General features: G+C 42.7%; 1 protein-coding gene across 1 annotated transcript; it reads right to left on the reverse strand.

Annotated features, from left to right (window-relative positions):
* Positions 1 to 132: 132 nt before the first annotated feature.
* Positions 133 to 19,365, reverse strand: LOC125525732 (putative disease resistance RPP13-like protein 1). Its single transcript, XM_048690736.2, is given in 3 exon segments — positions 133 to 1,042; positions 1,044 to 1,945; positions 18,852 to 19,365. Coding segments are annotated over 3 exon segments (2,187 nt in total). The 5' UTR covers positions 19,227 to 19,365.
* Between the last annotated feature and the right edge of the window lie 712 nt (positions 19,366 to 20,077).

The raw sequence follows: 20,077 nt of genomic DNA on the forward strand, positions 1-20,077 counted from the left end.
TCCTCTAAACACTCTTGCTTGGTTCCCTCTCGCCCTTTGCACCATCGGCACAACGGGTAAACCAATGTATGCTATTATCAAGGCGATCTTGTTACTTCCTTTTAGTCTATCATGGTATCATCTATATTGTAATTAATGGGATATAAGTATCCATGAAGTTGGTTCTAAATCAGTCACAGGTGCATTGGCTTGATCTCGCTTTTTGCGCCATGGGCGCAACTGGTTATCTAGTGACGTTAAACTACCAATGAACGCAGCCGCAAAGAAACTTACGCCGCTGACATGCCGCAAGTTGGTGAGGTTACTCAGATTTGTATCAGGGGAAATTTCTACAGCACATAAATGCAACATTAGCACCTGCAGATGGTAAAGTTTGCCTAATGTTTTTGGTAACGACAGGTTTTCTGTGGGGACCACTATTCTAAGATAGCGTAGATACTTTAACTGACCAATACTTCGTGGAATATCCAAATAAGAATCATCTAAATAATCATTATACCCAGCTTGTACAACAAGTACCCGTAATTTCTTCAGCTTCTCGAACACTTCCTCAAAAAAATTTGTGTTAACTAGTTCAGGCCTCTCCACATCAATAATGAGAGTGCATAGGTTCTCCAATTCAAAAATCTCCTTGGTTACCATTGCTGCATCTGCAACAAAAAGATGGCGAACATCACGCGGAACTTTTTTTGTCAAGCCATTCTCGATTCTGAAGCAATCATCCCCAGCCGCCTTTTCAGCTAAATCATGCATAAGATCATGAACTATATATTGATCATTCCCTCCGGGTTGCACAAATGAGGTTGCTAGTAACTTATGAAAGTAACCCCGACCAACAGCTTCCATGTCCTCCTCTGCATCAGTAGTCTGTATGAATCCCTCTGCCACCCACAAATTAATTAACTCATCTTGGAGCAAGCGACGCCTTCTAGGAAAAATACTACAGTAAGCAAAGCATCGCCTGACTTGCTCATCAAGATGCTGGTAACTCCACCACAGGGCCCCTGTAGTATCATTCAGAAGGTCCCGATGTTGAACTTCAAAATTTAACATCATTTTGTCTGATACGTAGTTGTCCCCCCACTGTACTGGCTGCCAGTGGTAGTGCTTTCAGCTTCAGTGCAATTTTAGCTCCAATACTTCTGAGTTCTGCTTTATCTGGATCATCTGCATTTGGATCTTCAAGGGCATAATACATGAACAGGTTCAAGAAGACTTCGCCATCCAAGTCAGGTATAGCAAAAACATCACGGGCCACATCAGGACCTAGATCTGAAAATGCATCTTTATTGCGACTTGTCGCTAGGATCCTGCTTCCTTCCCCTCCAACCTTCAATGGAGAAAGTAACCTTGGTAGCTCCTTCGTATCGGCATCCTTATTGCACCAGATATCATCTAGTACCAAGAGAAATCGTTTGCCTTTTATTTTCTCCTTCAATTTGTCTTCCAGGACACCTAGGCTACTGTAACTGTATGCAGGTGGGTCATTGCTTTTGTCCATTGAAGCTACCTCAAGCATCTCCTTGAAAATGACACGCAAACTATAGTTCTGAGAAACATGAATCCACATAACAAGGTCGAAATAGTTCTCAGTTTTTTCATACTCACAAACATGTTGTGCGAGGGTTGTCTTTCCAGATCCTGGTATGCCATGAATACCAATTACAGAGAAACATTTGTTGTACCCTGAGCTCAGATTGGCACCACGAAGCTTTTCACTAATCCTCTGACGATCCTAATCTCGTCCAGTTACCTTTGCTGTTGGAGCTGAAGTGGTGGGTGCATGTGTATTTTTGGCAGTAACAGTTTCACGCTTGCTTGACGGCTTTGCTAGTGCAATAATGTCTTGTGCTTTATTAATGTGTTTTTCTATCTTGTCCATATTACGCTTCAAACGACGATTAAGATCTCCGGTGAGAGTATAACTCGATTCAACAAAAATATCCTGCATAAGAAACCAACATTTGAAAATTCAAATGGCAAGTTCCAATACCAACATTTTTGGAACGTTGACAACCGCTCGGCACTGTAAATGAACGGGCTGGACATTCATGCATGCCTAATGCAAGTCTTTATTCACGTGGCTTGGTTGGAGCTCGGTGTAGTACACATTTATATCTATATCTATATCTATATGTATACCTAATTATATTATAAATTACCCTCAAAAAAATCTATCTATCTATCTATCTATATCTATCTATCTATCTATCTATCTATCTGTACCTCTGTACCTATACTAATTTTAGACTCCCTAGAAAATCCTACGTTAATCAGTAATTAGGAGCCGTTAATCTGGTGGGACCGAATTATTGCGGTGTAGATTGACTCACGTAATCCTATAGACTAACCAACGTAGTTGTGCCCAGTTCGGCCAAAAATAATAATGTCCAGGCCCACATATATTAGAAATAAAAGATGGAGGAGAAAGCCCACAATGCTTTCACGGTTGTGAAAATAGACGCCCAAGGAAGAGATATCCCTATAGTATCTACTATATGTATACTCCACATAAAAAAAACTATTCCACGTCCTTTCTCTTCTCGGTAATGAAAACAACAATGTGATGCAAAAAAAAAACAATGAAAGAATCTTACGCTATCAAAACTCTATTGTCTCTCTTCCTCCTCAAGAAAAACAAATCCATGTCTTTCTCATATTGGAGCAATCCAGATGGGATATGGATCCGATATGCCCAGGGAACGACAAGATCAAGTCATGGCCCTCACTATGCCGATCCCTAATCATGATGCCGCACCGCGCCTCAGATTTGTACTAAAGAAGGGGAGCTAAGGTATGCAACAGCAGGGACCTGGGAGGAGAAGGAGATGAAAGCGGTCTGTAGCTGAAAAAACCTGGTGCCGAGGAGGATCTCCAAATCAGGCATATCCAACCCCTTTCTACCAGCGCTGCCCACAAGTTCCCCTCTCCGCAGAGGTTGCAACAACACACAAGTCTGTTTGTTCTGCTGCAGTAACTCCATGGTTTTCCTCACTTAGATTGATCTAATCTCCTCTTTAATCAGTTAGAAAGTTGATTGGTTCTGCTATGCATGCCATGATTTTGCTACCTCGAGTTACTGCACCGGCAGAAAGTGCATACCGATTCACATACGTATCCAATTATTTCTAGGCACGATATTTATGCATCCTATCTAATATGTTGTTTTTTTTCTTTTATGTTGTTTGTTATATTTCCAGTGAATATTTGGATCTTGGACCTAGAGAATATTGAGTTGGCTCATCCATGCGCTCTAGGTAACTGCCTATGGTGCTGACAGCAGGCATCATGCAAGTCTGCAGTAATCTGGCCATTAACTTATATGTAATGTTTCAGTTATGCACAAAAAAGTTTGTTTTGGTCCATCATGGTATTGATTTTTATCAATCACAGGAGAGCTTAATATATATATTCTATACTACGAATATATCGTATCCAGAGACCACAACTTGGATATACTACTGCAGCATGTCTCGATCAATCTCCTACTCTATAATTGTTCGTAAGGCACTGCCTTATTTTTTTTGTATAGCACATGGAAGAGTCTTAGTTGGTGAAGCTATGGAGGTGTCCTTGGTTGGCAGAAACATTTTTGTAAGACAACGAGGCTTATGTTTATAATTAATGGAGAATAATGCCATTTGGTGATTCAATTCCAAATCTTCTCAAGTACGTGATACGTAATGCAGATCGAGTCGAAGTCGGAGCGCAACTAAGGTTGAAGCTGCTTGACTATTCCCAGCGGGCTTCTCTCCGACGATGGTTATGACTAGGGCTCCGCTTCCTTTTAAGGCTAGCGAACTACACACACAACTCCTCGACCTGTCTTCAGATTTAAGGCAAGCGCTTGGGTTCCTCCTTCTATTGCATAGTCACTAGATACATCCGACTGGGTTTTCTTTGATTGGATGATAGGTTTGTTTTCATCCCAATTCACCCTTAATCCCAATGGATGTGTCCGCCCAATCAAAAGGATCAAGATAGCTTTACAGAGATTAGTTAATTGGCCAGGTATGTATAAAAATGTGAATCTAAACAGGACGCACCTACATCGTCACACCAATATGTTGCACTGTACCACGGCCATGCCTAACATTTGCATGGCACATACATGGTTTGCATGGTGGATAAGAGATGCGCGTTAAGATGAGCAGCAGCATGTTTACACATTATCTTTGTCATTTAAATAACCATATTTGTTCTTTGAAGTTTCCGGTATAGCAGCATTTGTTTGCTGGTCTTTGTGAAGACGAGATAGGAAGATAAATGTTCTTGATCAATCAAATAAGGTCAAAACTGTAGTTTTTTTACCAGTATAACCTTATGAATTACTTTGACCAAAAGTCCTACAATCTCATTACTAATTAGGTGTGGACAAATATGTTTTCAATCCAGTGTGATCTGATATATTCAATTTAAGCGACAAAACCTTCCTATTTGGCTTTCCGTAAGGACTAAGTTCACAAGAATAGGAATGATTAGGAGTTGATACGGGGCTATAAATTTTTATTATACTCATAGTTGGTATCGAATCAGTTTATACAGTAGAAACTTGGACATTGCTAAGATTGATTAGCATGTAAAGTCGTAAACTACAGAAATAAGATTATTTGTCCATTAGTCAATAACGAATTTGATCATATTCTTCTGTTGAGATTATTAATATTCTAAAAGCATTCAGTAACAAGTCGAATCAGCTATAAGCCTCTTAGAAGGGTAGCCGCCTCTGCTTCCGCATTACATCTCCATGTACGTTTCTAATGTACATTGACATATATTTTGGTCCGCATTCAGATTGAAAATGGCATCATGATATATAGTTTGGATGTGCTAATATGTTCTCCTAAAAATATTCTCTAAGTAGATTATCCGTGATGTATATTTGGATGTGTAGGGCAATAGAGAAGGTTCTGTCACATTAACATTTATGCTTAGATGAATTATATGAACGCATATTTATTGGACACGGGCCCATAGGTAGGAGTGATTACAAACTCGCCAATAGGCATGAAATTCCATACTATCGCCATGCCAAATAAAAAATTTGAGCAGCTAAACTTTCTTAGAAATAAAATTCCATACTATCGCCATGAATCTTTCTCAGAAATTAAAAAACTACCTATGTTTTTTTTAGCTCGTGAAGCTAAGTTTAGTTTGAATTCTGCACCAACGAGATGTCACATGGTTTGAACTAATCATCATTGTTGTATGATCAAAAGCATTTAGTATTAGCCTTCAAGGCTTGATGTGTCATCAAGTTTTTTTACATGTAAAATGCATATATTCAGCTATTTGTTTTTGAATAGTGAAGTATTTCTCTCCCTAACATTTTGTGTTATCCACATGAATGGATCCGTTAAAAATATGACTACCGTTGAAGTTAGTGTCTACCTAGGTATCGGATATTTTTCTTCCCTTTGTTCATGTTCCTAAAGAGGTGAAGTAAAAGAAAGAGACTATGGTCAAAGGATAGAATGCATGGATTTTAAGAGGAAGACAAATAAGGTATAACAATGCTGATTTTAACCAGGAGCGAAAATGGTACATTCAAGAAAGTTGCATTCTTTATATCCATCATTGACATTCAAAATTATACAACCTGCTGTTGACTAAGTTAAGACACCAATAGAATGCATACTTTTATGATGGATCTGAATCCATTCCTATGGATATTAACACAAATACATGTCATCCCTTATGTTGAATTTTTTTTCATGCACTAGATATGCTTGCCCGTGCGATTGCATGGGTTGGCGACTAGTTATATTATAATATATTAAAGGATGGAACATTTTATGGTTCTCCATCCGTCATCTTTTTATACCCGTTAATTTTGTGTTTCTCATAAAGATTGATGGCTAAGATTTCTTTCTGTTTTACATAAGTTTTTTAGAGAAAACGTTAGATCGCAGAAAAAAAATTACACATATTAGCATGTCCTGGGCTATCCGTATTATATAACAAAAAAAAGGTTTCACATTACGAAATTTGGAATCCCAATCTTCTTCGTTCCGGCTCTTCCAACGCCGCTTCCACCACAGGAAACGTGACCGGAGCTGCCTCCGTCCGTAAAAAAAATTAACGCTACAATCCATAAATCATGCGAGGGAGTTTACTACCAAATCTGACGACCAACATGCATCTGATCCAATGGTCGTGGACTGGTCTGATAGGTGAGAAGCATCAGTAGTCTGATGCCTAGTAGTTCCCTTGATCAAATCTATCCCACACTAAGAAAACTTAGGCGACCACTACTGAGATAAAGGAAACGACGATGCAATTGGGGACGCTGGCAGCGTGGGGCGGCTAAGATTTGTATTTTGGAGAGGTAATTGAAGGAAGGGACGACTAAGCCGGCGTTCCGCTCACCAGCAGCTGCAGACGCCATCGACAGAGGCTGAAGTCGGAGATCCGCAACTCAGCTCCATCTCATATTCCTCCTATATTTTCGAAGGGGACGATGATGGACGGAGGAGGAGGGAGGCGGAGGGGCGGTGCTTGGAGCCGGCCGGTGCCAGGCGACTCTCATAGGCGGTGCTGTCGGTGGCGGCACGGGCTTCGGGTGTCAGGATGTTGAGCGACGGTGGTGAGCGCTAGCAAGCTGGGTCCTTGCACGCCGTCGGGATCGCGCTGCTGGAGGTGGCTGTCGTCGTGGCCTGGACAGGCTGGCCAGCGGCTGTCAGAGCACCACATCCTCGAGCTCGATGGACTCCCCAGCCACCGGCTGGCCGAGGTCCTCGCCATGGCCCTCGAGCGCCGCAGCTATTGCTGGATCCGAGCATGCAAGGGTACGCCCTGGGTCCATCCGCCATCACCGAGACATACTCCGCCACACCGTCTCTCTTGTGGCTCTGGGCATAGTTGGCGGGAACGGGGAACGATACAGCAACCCTCGATCCAGGATCGTCGACACGGATCAAGGGTCGGGGTCGACAACTTGACATGCGGGACGATGTGAGTCGATGTGCGGGATGCGACCCCGGACTAGGCACTAGCGAACCTGAAACACTCATGTAGATCCAAGTTCCTAGAAACGGAAGAATTGATCCCTTCCTGGAGATGTTAACTCAGGGGGAGTCCATGGAGTCTGCCTTCCTCCTGCGCGTGAATGTGGTGCCCGGCGGCCTGCAGGCCTGCCTCCCGTTGTCGTTGTGTCGCATGATGCTGGTGGCCCGGCGGTCCGGCGAGCGACCGCGGGCGGCGACTACGCTCGTTACGGTTACGGACGTGACCCCGAAGTGCTGAACCGGCATCTCTCTTTGGTCAATGTTGCCTCCGAGCTCCTGTGAACTTTCTGAAAGTTTTTGGCCCAATGAAAGATGGCATGTGTATGACTAACGTCGATAAAAGGGCTGATTGCATTTATTTCTAATAGCTAATTAGTACTCTAATATACTACTATTTCTATATGCATGCGTAGTGTGAATGCTATTTTTTAGCCCATCTCATAACCAATAAATAATTACCTAGGTCCCAGAGAATTTCCAAGCGCGCCTTCTAAACCGTGACGGAGGTAGTACTATAATTAAGCCATGTAATTAGCGATATGCTTTGTCTGTACAATGGAATCAATCAATTGTGTTCTTATTTGACTCTCGCAGTGACTTGGCTAACTTCAAAATATGAATTGGCAAGGGTCGCGTTCGATCCGCCCCATCACCGGAAGGGCAGCACTGTCTTGTTTTTTTTCACATCTGGGAAGCAGCAGGCGCGGGATCCGCGCGGTTGCCGTGTTCTGCTGAGTCGTCGATGTAAGTCTCCAGTGCGTGTGCGGTCTGGTGCTTGTGTTGTGCGGTGTTCACCAGCGACGGTTGTATGGCCATGGAGCAGTACGAGAGTGCCATCTCCTTGAATGTCAACAGCAAAACGAGGAAGATGGTGTTTTCTCCTTCAAAGTGTGTCCTTATTCTGAATCGAGGCCATCTAACTAGGGGAGTCGATTCGCTGACCATGCCACTGCCGCCGACCACTTGCTCATGTCAGTCTAGCGGTGCAGTCTGTGTTCTTTTCATCTCTGATGCAGCTATTAGTTGTAGTCTTGCAGAGTTGCCCATCATTGTTTTCAGGTAAGCAGGGATCTTGCTCCTTCCCATATTAGATTTTGAAGTATTTTACTTCTATTGTATATACAGACTGCCTTGATTAAGGTAGCCACCACCATTTGGCCAGCTGTCTCTATATTGGCACATGGATGGACAGTTTATATGATGCATGCAAATCTCCAATCATTTATACATATTGCGCACCTGATTGAGAAATACTGCCTTATTTTTCATTCTCTTGCTGGCCTTTACACATTACTTTGCCGTTTTAAAGCTACATATGCTTTTCTCTGTGCAGACCATAAAGGGTTGCATCTCAGGACAAGCAATGGCATGCTTTCATTAAACTGAAAAACTTAATTTCTTGATGAACACATTTGTTGGCTGAATTGGTTCTTGTGGATACTATAAGTACTACTCCTTTGTTACAACTACCAAGGAGAAATAAGTCCGTTGAATGTTGTTATTACTTGCCTTGGTATGTGTTATTGTGCGGCTATTTTTTGTTAATTTCTAGAGAGGCAAAGATAATATATTTTTGTTTGATTTAACCTATGACGAGTTTTCAATATAATTCTAAATCATGTAAGTATTGCATTTGCTTGCCATTGGCTTCATGTGTTTTCCCTTTTGCTTTTTCTATAACAAGTGCACAGTGAGTTTCTATAGAATGGCAAAAGAATTTGAGTATGTGAGGATTTCTGAATGCATATTGCCCCCCCCCCCCCCCCCTTCTCTCTCTCTCTCTTTGTTGTGTTGCATGATCTGCTAAATCTTATCATGATCTGCCGAGATGACAATTGCCACTGTATATTGGTGTGGTAGCAGTAGTGCATCCCTTTAATGGCTCTCCAAGAGCTGTTGTGCTTTACAGTTCAACCGGCTTGATTTGGTGTGGTAGCAGTAGTGCATCCCTTTAACGGCTCTCCAAGATTTGTGCTTTACAGTTCAGCCGGCTTGATTTGGTGTGATAGCAGTAGTGCATCCACCGATCTGGTTGGTCCTTGGTAATTGGAATTAGGGCTGCAAACGAGTCGAGCTCGAGCGAGTTGGAGTTGGCTCAGCTCAACTCATATGAAAATTCGAGCGAGCTCAAACTTAGTGAAGCTCATGATCGAGCTGCAGAACATGACTCGTGCTCAGCTTGTAACAATCTCAAGTCGATCTCGAGCTAGTTTCGAGCTAAATGAGATGGTAAAAATTATAAATCTATGGATGAAAAACAAAAAAAATAAGGTGAATATGCTGGGAACCTTTGCCAAAAATATAGGATATTTAACACATAGTCGACCACGTGCCATAATTAGGCCTAAATCTTCTCTACACTTAATTAAGTTTCTATGTTCATTGCTAAATAAAATGGAAAAAAATTATGGACAACATATATGGTAATAAATTATTTTATTTTCATTTAATATATGACATGATCATTTAACATAATAATATTATGTCGAGCTATCGAGCTAAAATCGAGCGAGCCAACATTTGCTCAAGATCGGCTCGTTTCTCGGTCGAGCTATATAAAGTGTTCAAACTCAGCTTGTTTTGTTTTAGAGCCGATCTCGAGTCGAGTCAAAAAACGAGTCGATTTCGAGCGGCTCACGAGCCTCGAGCATTTCTTGCAGCCCTAATTGAAATGCACGGTGTTCCGGTCAAAAAAGGCAGTAGTGCATCCCTTTAACGGCTCTCCAAGAGTTGTTGTGACGGCCATCAAGATCCTCAACATAGAGCAGTTGGAGCCCATCGCCTTCGGTTTGACCATGTTCGAATATTTTGTGATCATGTGAACATCATGTCCTATTTTTATCTCCCATTGCAACGCACGGGCATGTTTACTAGTGAAACTAAAAGACGGTGTGCACTCTAGGTCTAGGACGATGCTAACAATGAAGTTGGAGCAGGTACAGTGACCCGAATAACAATGACCGTCTCTCTGAGGACGAGGTAAACATTGCTTTCACTATTAGTCTGTCCCTTGGTTATTCAGTGTTCAGAGAGTACTGCTATGGTGGATGGTTTGCAGGATGCTTTAGCTCGCGAGAAGGATATTAATCACTAAGGGGTGCAAAGTTCTAGACAAGGTCAGTGCCCATCTCCAACTTAGTCATGTGTACAGAAGTTTCCTTTTAGTTTGTTGTGATTAAGCTATTATATATACTATTGAAAGAATGATGTAGGTATGTAAAATTCAAAAAAAAATGTAGGTATGTTTCTATAGTATGAATGCGTCATAAGATTGTTTCCTGATGTTGTTTCTGTATGGCCTTTTGATGCGACATCAATTCGGTTCAATTCAAAGTGTTCCTTACAAAACTGTTGTAGGCCGTGTTGTGGCAAGCGGTCTGACTTAATCTTAAAGACAACTTCTGTATATGGTTTTGTTCTGTATAATAGACTAATACAGTATGGGTTGTCTTATTTTATACATTTTAAAATAGATTCTGCCCCAAAATTTTAATGATTTACACTAATTTCTAAACATTATTCAAGTAGCCTAGCTAAGCCAGAAATCAAAGATGAATTCTCCTGTGGGTTTTTCTTTACCTTGTTGTGTTAGCTTACCTCACTTTTTCATATCCTATCCTATATATATTATACCTAAAAGGGGCTATTGCTTCTGACGGAACGTCACGAAAATTGCCCCCTAAAGTTGTAACATATTACCCACCAATGCCACTATAGGTTATAAAAAATGTTCACATAGGGAAATTCCCCGCCTTGGCCGGCCCATGCTGTAGGGACCTCCAATATTGCATTCTGTGCGCTAAGAGGACACATTGTGCTCATTTGGGCCGACCCATGTCCAAGTTGCCAGTTTTCTCAATTTCGTTCTATTATTTTTTTTCTTTTTCGTTTTCCGTTTTTCTACTTTAAATAATTTGGGATTTCAAAATAGTTCAATTTTTTTTAAAAAAATTAGAATTTCAAAATAAAATGTTTAATAAATTATAAAATGTTTGTGGATTCAAAAAATATTCACAATTTCGTAAAATAAAGTTTACTTATTAAAAAAAATTCGAAATTTTGAAAACAAATGTTTGGGAAATTGGAAAATGCTTATGATTTTTCTAAAATTCATGTATTAAGAAATGTTAACGAAATTGAATAAGATTTCGCCAATTCAAAAAATGTTCATGAACGGAGAAATATACTGAAAATGTAAAAACTGTTCGTGACTTACAAAATAGTTTATTCACTCTAAAATGTTCGCTGATTCAAAAAATGATCAGGCATTTCAAAAAATTTCACTAAATCAAAAAATGTTCATGAATTTCAAAATTTCTTCCACCAATTTAGAAAAAGTTTACCGATTCTAGAAATGTTCGCCAATTCAAGAAAATTGTTTAAAATTACAATTCTAAAAAAAGTTTTAAAATAGTTTAATATTTTCATTAATTGAAAAAATATTGTTGATTTTAGAAAATGTTCAAAATTTGTAAAAATGTTCATGAATTTGAAAAATATTCACCATTTTGAATATGTGCACGAGTTTTAAAAAATGTTTATGATTTCAAAAATTGTTCATGATTTCATGAAATTGAGAGTGATACTGTATCTCGGTGCTATAGCAAAATGTGGAATGCTCACGTAAATTATCAGTGCTTTTAAGTAGGGAAATATTGAGCACTAAAATTTCTATTATACAAAAAGGCAAAACCTAATTTGTTTACCACGGAATTGCAATGTTCAAGAAAGTGTTTTTAGCGGTGCTTAATCATGCTTAAGCGTTTAGCGCCAACTAAACGCTTCACTTCTGTCCTAAGCGATGGTTTTAGCGTTGAGCTTTTTCAGCGGTGATTTAGCGTTAGGAGCTAGCTAAGCGTGCACTGTGCGCGCTTGATCGATGGAATAGTGATGGGATCGCTCGAGTGGGAGTATGAAAATGGTTGGGCGGGAGGGCCACAAGGGGTATAAAGGGCTTGGGCTAAAATTGGTCTGTTCGGCTAGGGTTACAAGGTTAGAAGCGGGGGAACAAAAAGAGTTTTGCCGCGGCGGCTACTTTGCATCCTGCGGTGACTTCGTGGCGTTCTTCCACCTTCTCGGCAGTCTACTAGATCTGGAAGCCGACATCTCCTCCTCCTCCTCCTCCTCCTCCGGGACGTCCCCTCCTACTAGTTTAGGTGAGGATCTCCTCCTCTTCTCCTGTGTTCCATAGATCCTCCTCTCATCTGTAATCTTTTCTATTTTTCTTCAGATCTCATCCATAGGTTGACATGCAACACTGCAACATCAGTTTGCTTTGTTGTTCTTGTTCATTTCTTTGTTTCATTTATTGGTCCTCGGTTAATTTCAACAACAGGTAGCAATAGTTTAGCGTCCATTGGTGATTGGCTAGTATGGAGTCAGGAGGAGGAGATGATGCTAGTTTCATAGCAACGACGGCAGAAGAGAGAAAAGATTCTCAAGAGGAATTCTGATGATATGGGTTGGGTTTATGGTCAGCTGGTTGATCCTAACAACCTTCAAAGAGTGAGTTGCAATTTCTGCAGTCAGATTTTCACGGGAGGTATTTACCGGCTAAAGTAACACATTGTGGCAAACTGAAACGCGATGAGGTCTTGCCTACGATGCCCACAAGAAGCTAAAAAGCTTTTGAAGAAAAGGCATCAAAGAAGCAAAATAAATATGAGCATGAGAAGCTTGTGAGAGATGCTGTTGTGATTGATGCATCATCCACTCCTCAAGGTCAAGCTCGAGATGGACGAACTCAGTTCTATTGGTAGCAAAAAAGCTTTTGAAGAAAAGGCATCAAAGAAGCAAAATAAATATGAGCATGAGAAGCTTGTGAGAGATGCTGTTGTGATTGATGCATCATCCACTCCTCAAGGTCAAGCTCGAGATGGACGAACTCAGTTCTATTGGTAGCTCACAAACTCATGTGTTAGGTCCTATAGATATAGATGAGTGAACACGTACCATTGACCCCAAGTTAACCGGAGAAGCAAGACTCAAGCAAATGAAGATTAACAAGGCAACATGGGAGGAGATCACTTCGAGCACATGAGTACATTGCAAGATGGGTGTATATGCACGGTAAGAGCTTGTTGCCCTGTTTTTGAATTGTAGATTGTTTGTTGCCCTCCTATGCTAAGATGTGTCTCTCTTATATGCAAATGCATCGATACCATTCAATGCAATTGACCATGATGAGTTTAAGCAGATGGTTCAGGCCATTGGTCAATTTGGAAAACATCTAGATCCACCTAGACAATACGATCTCCGGGAGACTTTGCTGAAGTCTGAATATGCAAGAACCAAGAGTGAACTCAAGGACAGAGAGGTTGAGAAGGCTAAGCATGGTTGCTCTCTCATGACAGATACTTGGACTAACATGAAGAGGAGCTGAATTATGAATCTGGTCACACATTGAAACTGAAGAGGCCGAAGATATTTTGGAGCATTAGGTGCTGAACATGTGGTGCAGGTTATGACTGACAATGTTTCAAACAACATGGGAGCTAACGATCTCTTGAAACTGAAGAGGCCGAAGATATTTTGGAGCTTGTGCATGACTCACACTGTCAATTTGATGATCCATGGGTTAGCAGCTTAGCTAAGTTCAAGAAGATAATTGACCACCAAGGCTTTCACAATATTTTTGTATGGGCACCATGTAACGCCCCGAGACCGTTGCGCCAGGTGTCTTCCAGTTATTCGTTGTCGTTGCCGTGTCATTCGCTTGCGTGTTGCATCTTTCCATGTCATCATGTGCATTGCATCATCATGTTTTCAAAACTTGCATTAGCCCGGGTTCTCCCAGTTCCGTCCGTTGTCCGTTCTGAGCCCAGACACACTTGCACGCGCCCGCGGCATGTCCGAAATAGTATTTTATAAGTGGCCGGAAAATGTTCTCGGAATGGGATGAGAGTTGACGTGTGGTCTTGTTATAGTGTAGATAGACCGCCTGTCAAGTTTCATCGCATTCGGAGTTCGTTTGACGCCCAAACAATTAACTATAGCGGCAGTATAGCCAGTCTAACGCCGGACGTTTTCGGTCTCCGAAAACAGTTGCCGGGCTGCACTCCTCTCCTCTCATCTCAGCCCAACCTCTCTTCACAGCCCACTAGCCCACCTATCTAACCCGCCTCCGCTCCGGGTCGTCCGATCGAGATCGAACGGCTCCGGAACGGACTAAAATCCCCCTAACCTAGCCCCCTTGTCTATATATAGACCTTCCCCTTCCATTTTTGGAACCCTAAACCCCCTCCACCTACTTCTAGCCTTCCCCTCGGGATCCCCGTAGCCGCCAGCCACCCTCTCCTCAAATTCTGCCGCCGGCCACCTCGTCCCTGCCACTTGGCGCGTGGCCATTGGCTGCGCCGCCCGTGGCTAGTGGCAAGCCGCCACGTCGCCTTCCCGCGCCCCACTTCGTCGTGGCCCGCCCGAGCCGGATCTGGGCCCGTCTGCCTCAGCCCCCGGTGCCCTGTCTTCCTCCCCACGGTCAGGGAGCCCGAGCTCCCTCTGCGCCGACCTGCCGCCACCTCGCCAAACCCCGATGGCCACCGGGAGCTACGCCGGCGACCGCCACCCCTGCATCAGGCTAGCCCCGCCGCCCCGCCTCTCTGCTTCCTTCTCCTTCGGCCTTCCTCTCTAAACTCTCCCTCTCGCGCGCGCAAGAGAGATCACCGTCACCGGAGTCGCCCATTCCATCGTCGTCGAGGACGTTGCCGGCCTCCTCGCCCTGAAACGTCGTCAGATCCGGGACCCCCTCGCCAGGATCTGCTCGTTCCCGACCTCGCCGACCGCGCCCGTCGTCGTTTCCCCGTGCGCCGCGCTCGCCGGAGTTCGGCCGCCGCCGCCGGGGTTCTTCGCTGACCGCGCCTGCGTCGACCGCACGCACCTGGGCCGCTTCCTCTTCCTTCGTTGACCGTGGCCACCTCCCCATGGGCCGATACCCAGCGCAGGGCCCGGCCTGTGCCAAGTCGGCCTACTGCACCCGCTCCGTCCGCACCAGGCCGGATCTACCAACCGGCCCAAGGCCCGCTGTGAGCAGATCCCCCAGTCCCTCCTCTCTGTTCAGCCCAGCAGTGCACCAGATTCAGCCCGTTGATGTTTTTTTCAGGATCCGTGAATTTGTCTATTTATCCTGAGACTGCAGTTTTACAGAAAAGACCCTCATGTTCATGCATATAATAACTCACAATTCGTGCATCGGTTTAAAATGAATTATATGTGAAACTTGCTCAGAATTTTGTCTAGTTTAATAATATGTCATTTTCACCCATGTTTAAAATGTCTAAAATTATGTTTGTTTAAATTTGCTCCTAGCCATGCTAAAATGATTTAATTCATAACTATTCAACCATAGCTCCGAATTAAATAATCTTTATATGTAAATGGGGTAGAATTTTGCCTAGTTTAACATGGTGGCTTTACGTTGCATGTTTAACAACTCTGAAATTGTGTTTAGGGCATATCAGTACCAAATCTATAATATGCATATGGGGATTTACCGGAATTGTTGTTCGTTGCTTCCGGCCTCATTTAACCTTGCCTAGATTAGATAGTTTTATTATGCTTCACCCTCTTGCCATGTTTAACAACATTTAATATTGTTGGGTACATAAACAAGTTCGAACCAAATAAGTCATGTGGTGTTTTGGCAAGTGCTCCACTTAATTTGTAGGTTTGCTTGTGCACTTTGCCATGCCATGCCTCATTAAACCGGACATGCATCATAATTGTTTGTGCATCATGCCATGTTCATGTGTTGATTGTTTACTATGTTGTTTGCTTCTTTCCGGTGTTTCTTCTTCAGGTTGGTTCCGATAACGTCGTGTTTGTGAGGAACCATTCGTCTACGTCCATTTGTCTTCTTCATGGACTCGTTCTTCTTCCTTGCGGGATTTCAGGCAAGATGATCATACCCGCGAAATCACTTCTATCTTTGCTTTGCTAGATGCTCACTCTTTTGCTATGCCTATGTTGCGATACCTACCACTTGTTTATCATGCCTCCTAAATTGTTGAACCAAGCCTCTAACCCACCTTGTCCTAGCAAACCGTTGATTGGCTATGTTACCGCTTTGCTCAGCCCCTCTTATAGCGTTGTTAGTTGCAGGTGAAGATTGAAGTATGTTCCTTGTTGGAACATGGAGTTGCTGTTCCTTGTTGGAACATGTTTACTTGTTGGGATATCACAATATATCTTATTTAATTAATGCATCTATATACTTGGTAAAGGGTGGAAGGCTCGGCCTTATGCCTGGTGTTTTGTTCCACTCTTGCCGCCCTAGTTTCCGTCATATCGGTGTTATGTTCCCGGATTTTGCGTTCCTTACGCGGTTGGGTAATAATGGGAACCCCTTGACAGTTCGCCTTAAGTAAAGCTCCTCCAGCAATGCCCAACCTTGGTTTTACCATTTGCCTCACCACCACCTACTTTTCCCTTGGGAGTCGCTCTCTCGAGGGTCATCATTATTTTAACCCCCCCCCCCCGGGCCAGTGCTCCTCTGAGTGTTGGTCCGACCGAGTAGACTGCGGGGCCACCTCGGGGCAACTTGAGGGTTGGTTTTACTCGTAGGATGTCTCATCTGAGTGTGCCCTGAGAAAGAGATATGTGCAGCTCCTATCGGGATTTGTCGGCACATTCCGGCGGTGTTGCTGGTTTAGTTTTACCCTGTCGAAATGTCTTGTTGTACCGGGATATCGAGTCTGACCGGAATGTCTCGGGAGGAGGTCTATTCCTTCGTTGACCGTGAGAGCTTGTGATGGGCTAAGTTGGGACACCCCTGCAGGGATTTGAACTTTCAAAAGCCGTGCCAGCAGTTATGGGCAGATGGGAATTTGTTAATGTCCGGTTGTAGAAAATCTAAAGTTGACCTTAATTAAAATGAATCAACCGCGTGTGTAACCGTGATGGTCTCTTTCCGGCAGGGTCCGGGAAGTGAACACGGTTGTTGGAGTTATGCTTGGAGTAGGTTGCTATAGGATCACTTCTTGATCATACTTTTATCGACCGTGCTTTGCCTTCTCTTCTCGCTCTCATTTGCGTATGTTAGCCACCATATATGCTAGTCGCTTGCTGCAGCTCCACCTCATACCTTTTACCTTACCCATAAGCTTAAATAGTCTTGATCGCGAGGGTGCGAGATTGCTGAGTCCCCGTGGCTCACAGATACTTCCAAAACCAGTTTGCAGGTGCCGATGAGTCCGTGCAGATGACGCAACCAAGCTCCAGGAGGAGCTCGATGAAGATCTTGTCCTTTGTGTTGTTTCTTTCTAGTTGATCAGTAGTGGAGCCCAGTTGGGGTCGATCGGGGACCTTTGTCGCATTTGGGGTTCTTCTTTTATTTTGGTTCCGTAGTCGGACCTTGATTGTATCTGGTTGATGTAATGCTTTATTCATGTATTTGTGTGAAGTGGCGATTGTAAGCCAACTATGTATCTCTTTCCCTTATGTATTACATGGGTTGTGTGAAGATTACCTCACTTGCGACATATGCCTTCAATGCGATTATGTCTCTAAGTCGTGCCTCGACACGTGGGAGCTATAGTCGCATCGAGGGTGTTACACACCATGAAACCTTAGAGTGCATGAGATCCTTCACCAAGAAGAGAGAAATCATAAGGCCGGGAGTGACCAAATTTGCTTCCCAATTCCTCGCTTCGCAAAGCCTTGTGGACAAGGATGATTCACTAAGGAAGATGGTATCCTCTAAGTGGGACAAGGTCAAGGATGTGCACTCAAAGAATGGCAAGGATGCTACAGCCACAATTCTCAACAAGCCCTTCTGGAAGGGTGTGAATGTTTGCATTAAGGTATTCGAGTTGTTGGTTAAGGTCCTCCGGTTGGTTGATGGTGAGGCACTACCCTCAATGGGCTCTCTGTATGGAGAGATAGTGAAGGCAAAGAAAGAAAACAAAGAGGGTTTTGGTAACGTCGAGGCATGCTACAAAGATGTTTTAGCTATAGTTGACAAGAAGATGAAAGATAGGCTAGATGCCCCACTACAGTTGACTACATATTTGCTAAATCCACATTTCAGCTATACAGAGGACAGTATATTTGATTTTGTTGACATCAATACAACCTTCTATTATTGTGTGGACACATTCTATCATGGTGATGAAAACATGCAAGACAAAGTTGTGAACTATGAAATAGGTAAGTTCCAAAGCAGAGCTGCATCGTTTGGAAAGAAGCTTGCTAGGATTTGTCAAAACTTTGACTACAATCCTGGTTAGTCATTACTTGTAAAACTTTCACTTGGTTACATTTTTTTTCCAGTACTCAAGTTCCCATAGTACTCCCTCCATTTCTTTTTAGTTTGCATATAACTTTTGTCTGAAGTCAAAGTATCTTTATTTTGACCAAACTTATAGAAAAAAGTATCTACAATTACAAGGCCAAAAGAATATCTTTAGATTCATTATGGAATGTAGTTTCATATTATGTATAATTGGTATTGTAGAAGTTGATTTTTTATACAAATTTGGTTTAAGTTTGTAAAGTTTGACTCGACACAAATCTTATATGGGGAGTAAAAAGGAACGGAGGGAGTATTATTTAGTTCCTGAGTATGAAAAATTGTACAAGCACACTGGCTTGGTGGAGAATGTATGGAGGTGAGACACAAGGGCTTAAGCCTCCATTGCTCTAAATTGTACAAGCACATAACAAACTTAGACATTTATATGTCTAATTCATGTTAAGAATGTTATTTTTCCGCAAGGAATTTATTTAATTCCACCTTTGAATTAACTTTGGCAAATTCCTTCTTTATATATAAAAAATATGCAGACATGCCATAAAGATGATCCGTTCTACAAAAATACATGGGGGGAACTAAGGGTAGCAAGAAAGGACCTGGTTTGAGGAGCTAGCTTCAGCTTCGGAAGCCGTTCTGGGCCTTTTCTTCTCTCTCTTTTGTTGGAGATTTTTCTGGTTGTGCAGCTTCTTGTGGTGACGAATATACTCCAGATCATCGAGGATATATTCCATGTCATGGAAAGCGGATTTGAGCTCCCTCACGATCTCCTCAAGGAGTTTCCTATGACGGATGTTCTCTACTGCTTCCATGGTAAGCGCCAGTCGAGGGAGAACATCGGTCAACAGGCGATGAAGCGTCTCTTCTTTGTCGAATTTGCAGTAGGACAAGGCTTTGTCCAGAAGCTTGGAGATGATAGGGGACATGATCCATCCTGCGACAGATATGCCCCATGCAACTCCTTGAAGCGCCATCGAGGCTTTTCAGAGGTAGAAGAGAAGACATGGAAGAATTAGGCCATTCTGCTATGAGAACCAACCCAGGAGCTGGTATTCAGAGTTGGCCAGTCATAACAGGTACCGTGCAATAATTAGCTTAAACCATAAGCTATGGCTAATAGATGTGGGAACTCACCAACCCCCGCAGGACGAAGTCAGTCAAATTAAGCAAAAGGAAATAACTTGACATATATAAAAAGAGCCAACGGAGAGAGATGTTTGGACTAACACACTTGTTTGTTTCAGAACAGTCGAACTGGTGCGTAGTAATTTACGGGGCTATAGACAGTACACATGGCTTTAATTTTGTTCGTAGCAGGAAATTTCCAATCATGTTCCTGCAAGTTCCCACACATCACACAGAACATAAACACCTACCTGCTACCGTCTTGTTTAGTTGCCGTGGATAACCCGTATTCCTCGCTGAGCTATATAATTATGCAGAGCTAGTATATACAACCAATTTGAAAACAAAATTAAGGAAAATGACTCTTGAACTAATCTGCCTACGTCTTGCTCCAACTGCTAGAAAAATAATGGCCAGCTACCGCATCTTGTTTGGTGAAATTTTGGAGTTATCTCTCAAACCTAGAAACATCGCAGAAAGATAACGCACATAAAAAACAATCAGAGATCTAAAAATCTCCACCGAGGATGATCCTAAGCTTAACGGAATTAAGTTTTTGAGAGATAACAGCTTGGTGCTAGTTTGTAGCTTACTGACCTGCCCGAACCTATGTGACGGTGGCCGGAAGCTTTTCAGTTTTCACTTCCGGCTGCTTGAAACGAGCAGTGCCTGCTTCCTGCAGCTAGCATGCCAATTCGTG

Source organism: Triticum urartu, chromosome 7A (genome assembly GCF_056163025.1).
Source record: "Triticum urartu cultivar PI428250 chromosome 7A, HENAU_Tu73, whole genome shotgun sequence".
In the NCBI taxonomy this organism is placed as follows: domain Eukaryota; kingdom Viridiplantae; phylum Streptophyta; class Magnoliopsida; order Poales; family Poaceae; genus Triticum; species Triticum urartu.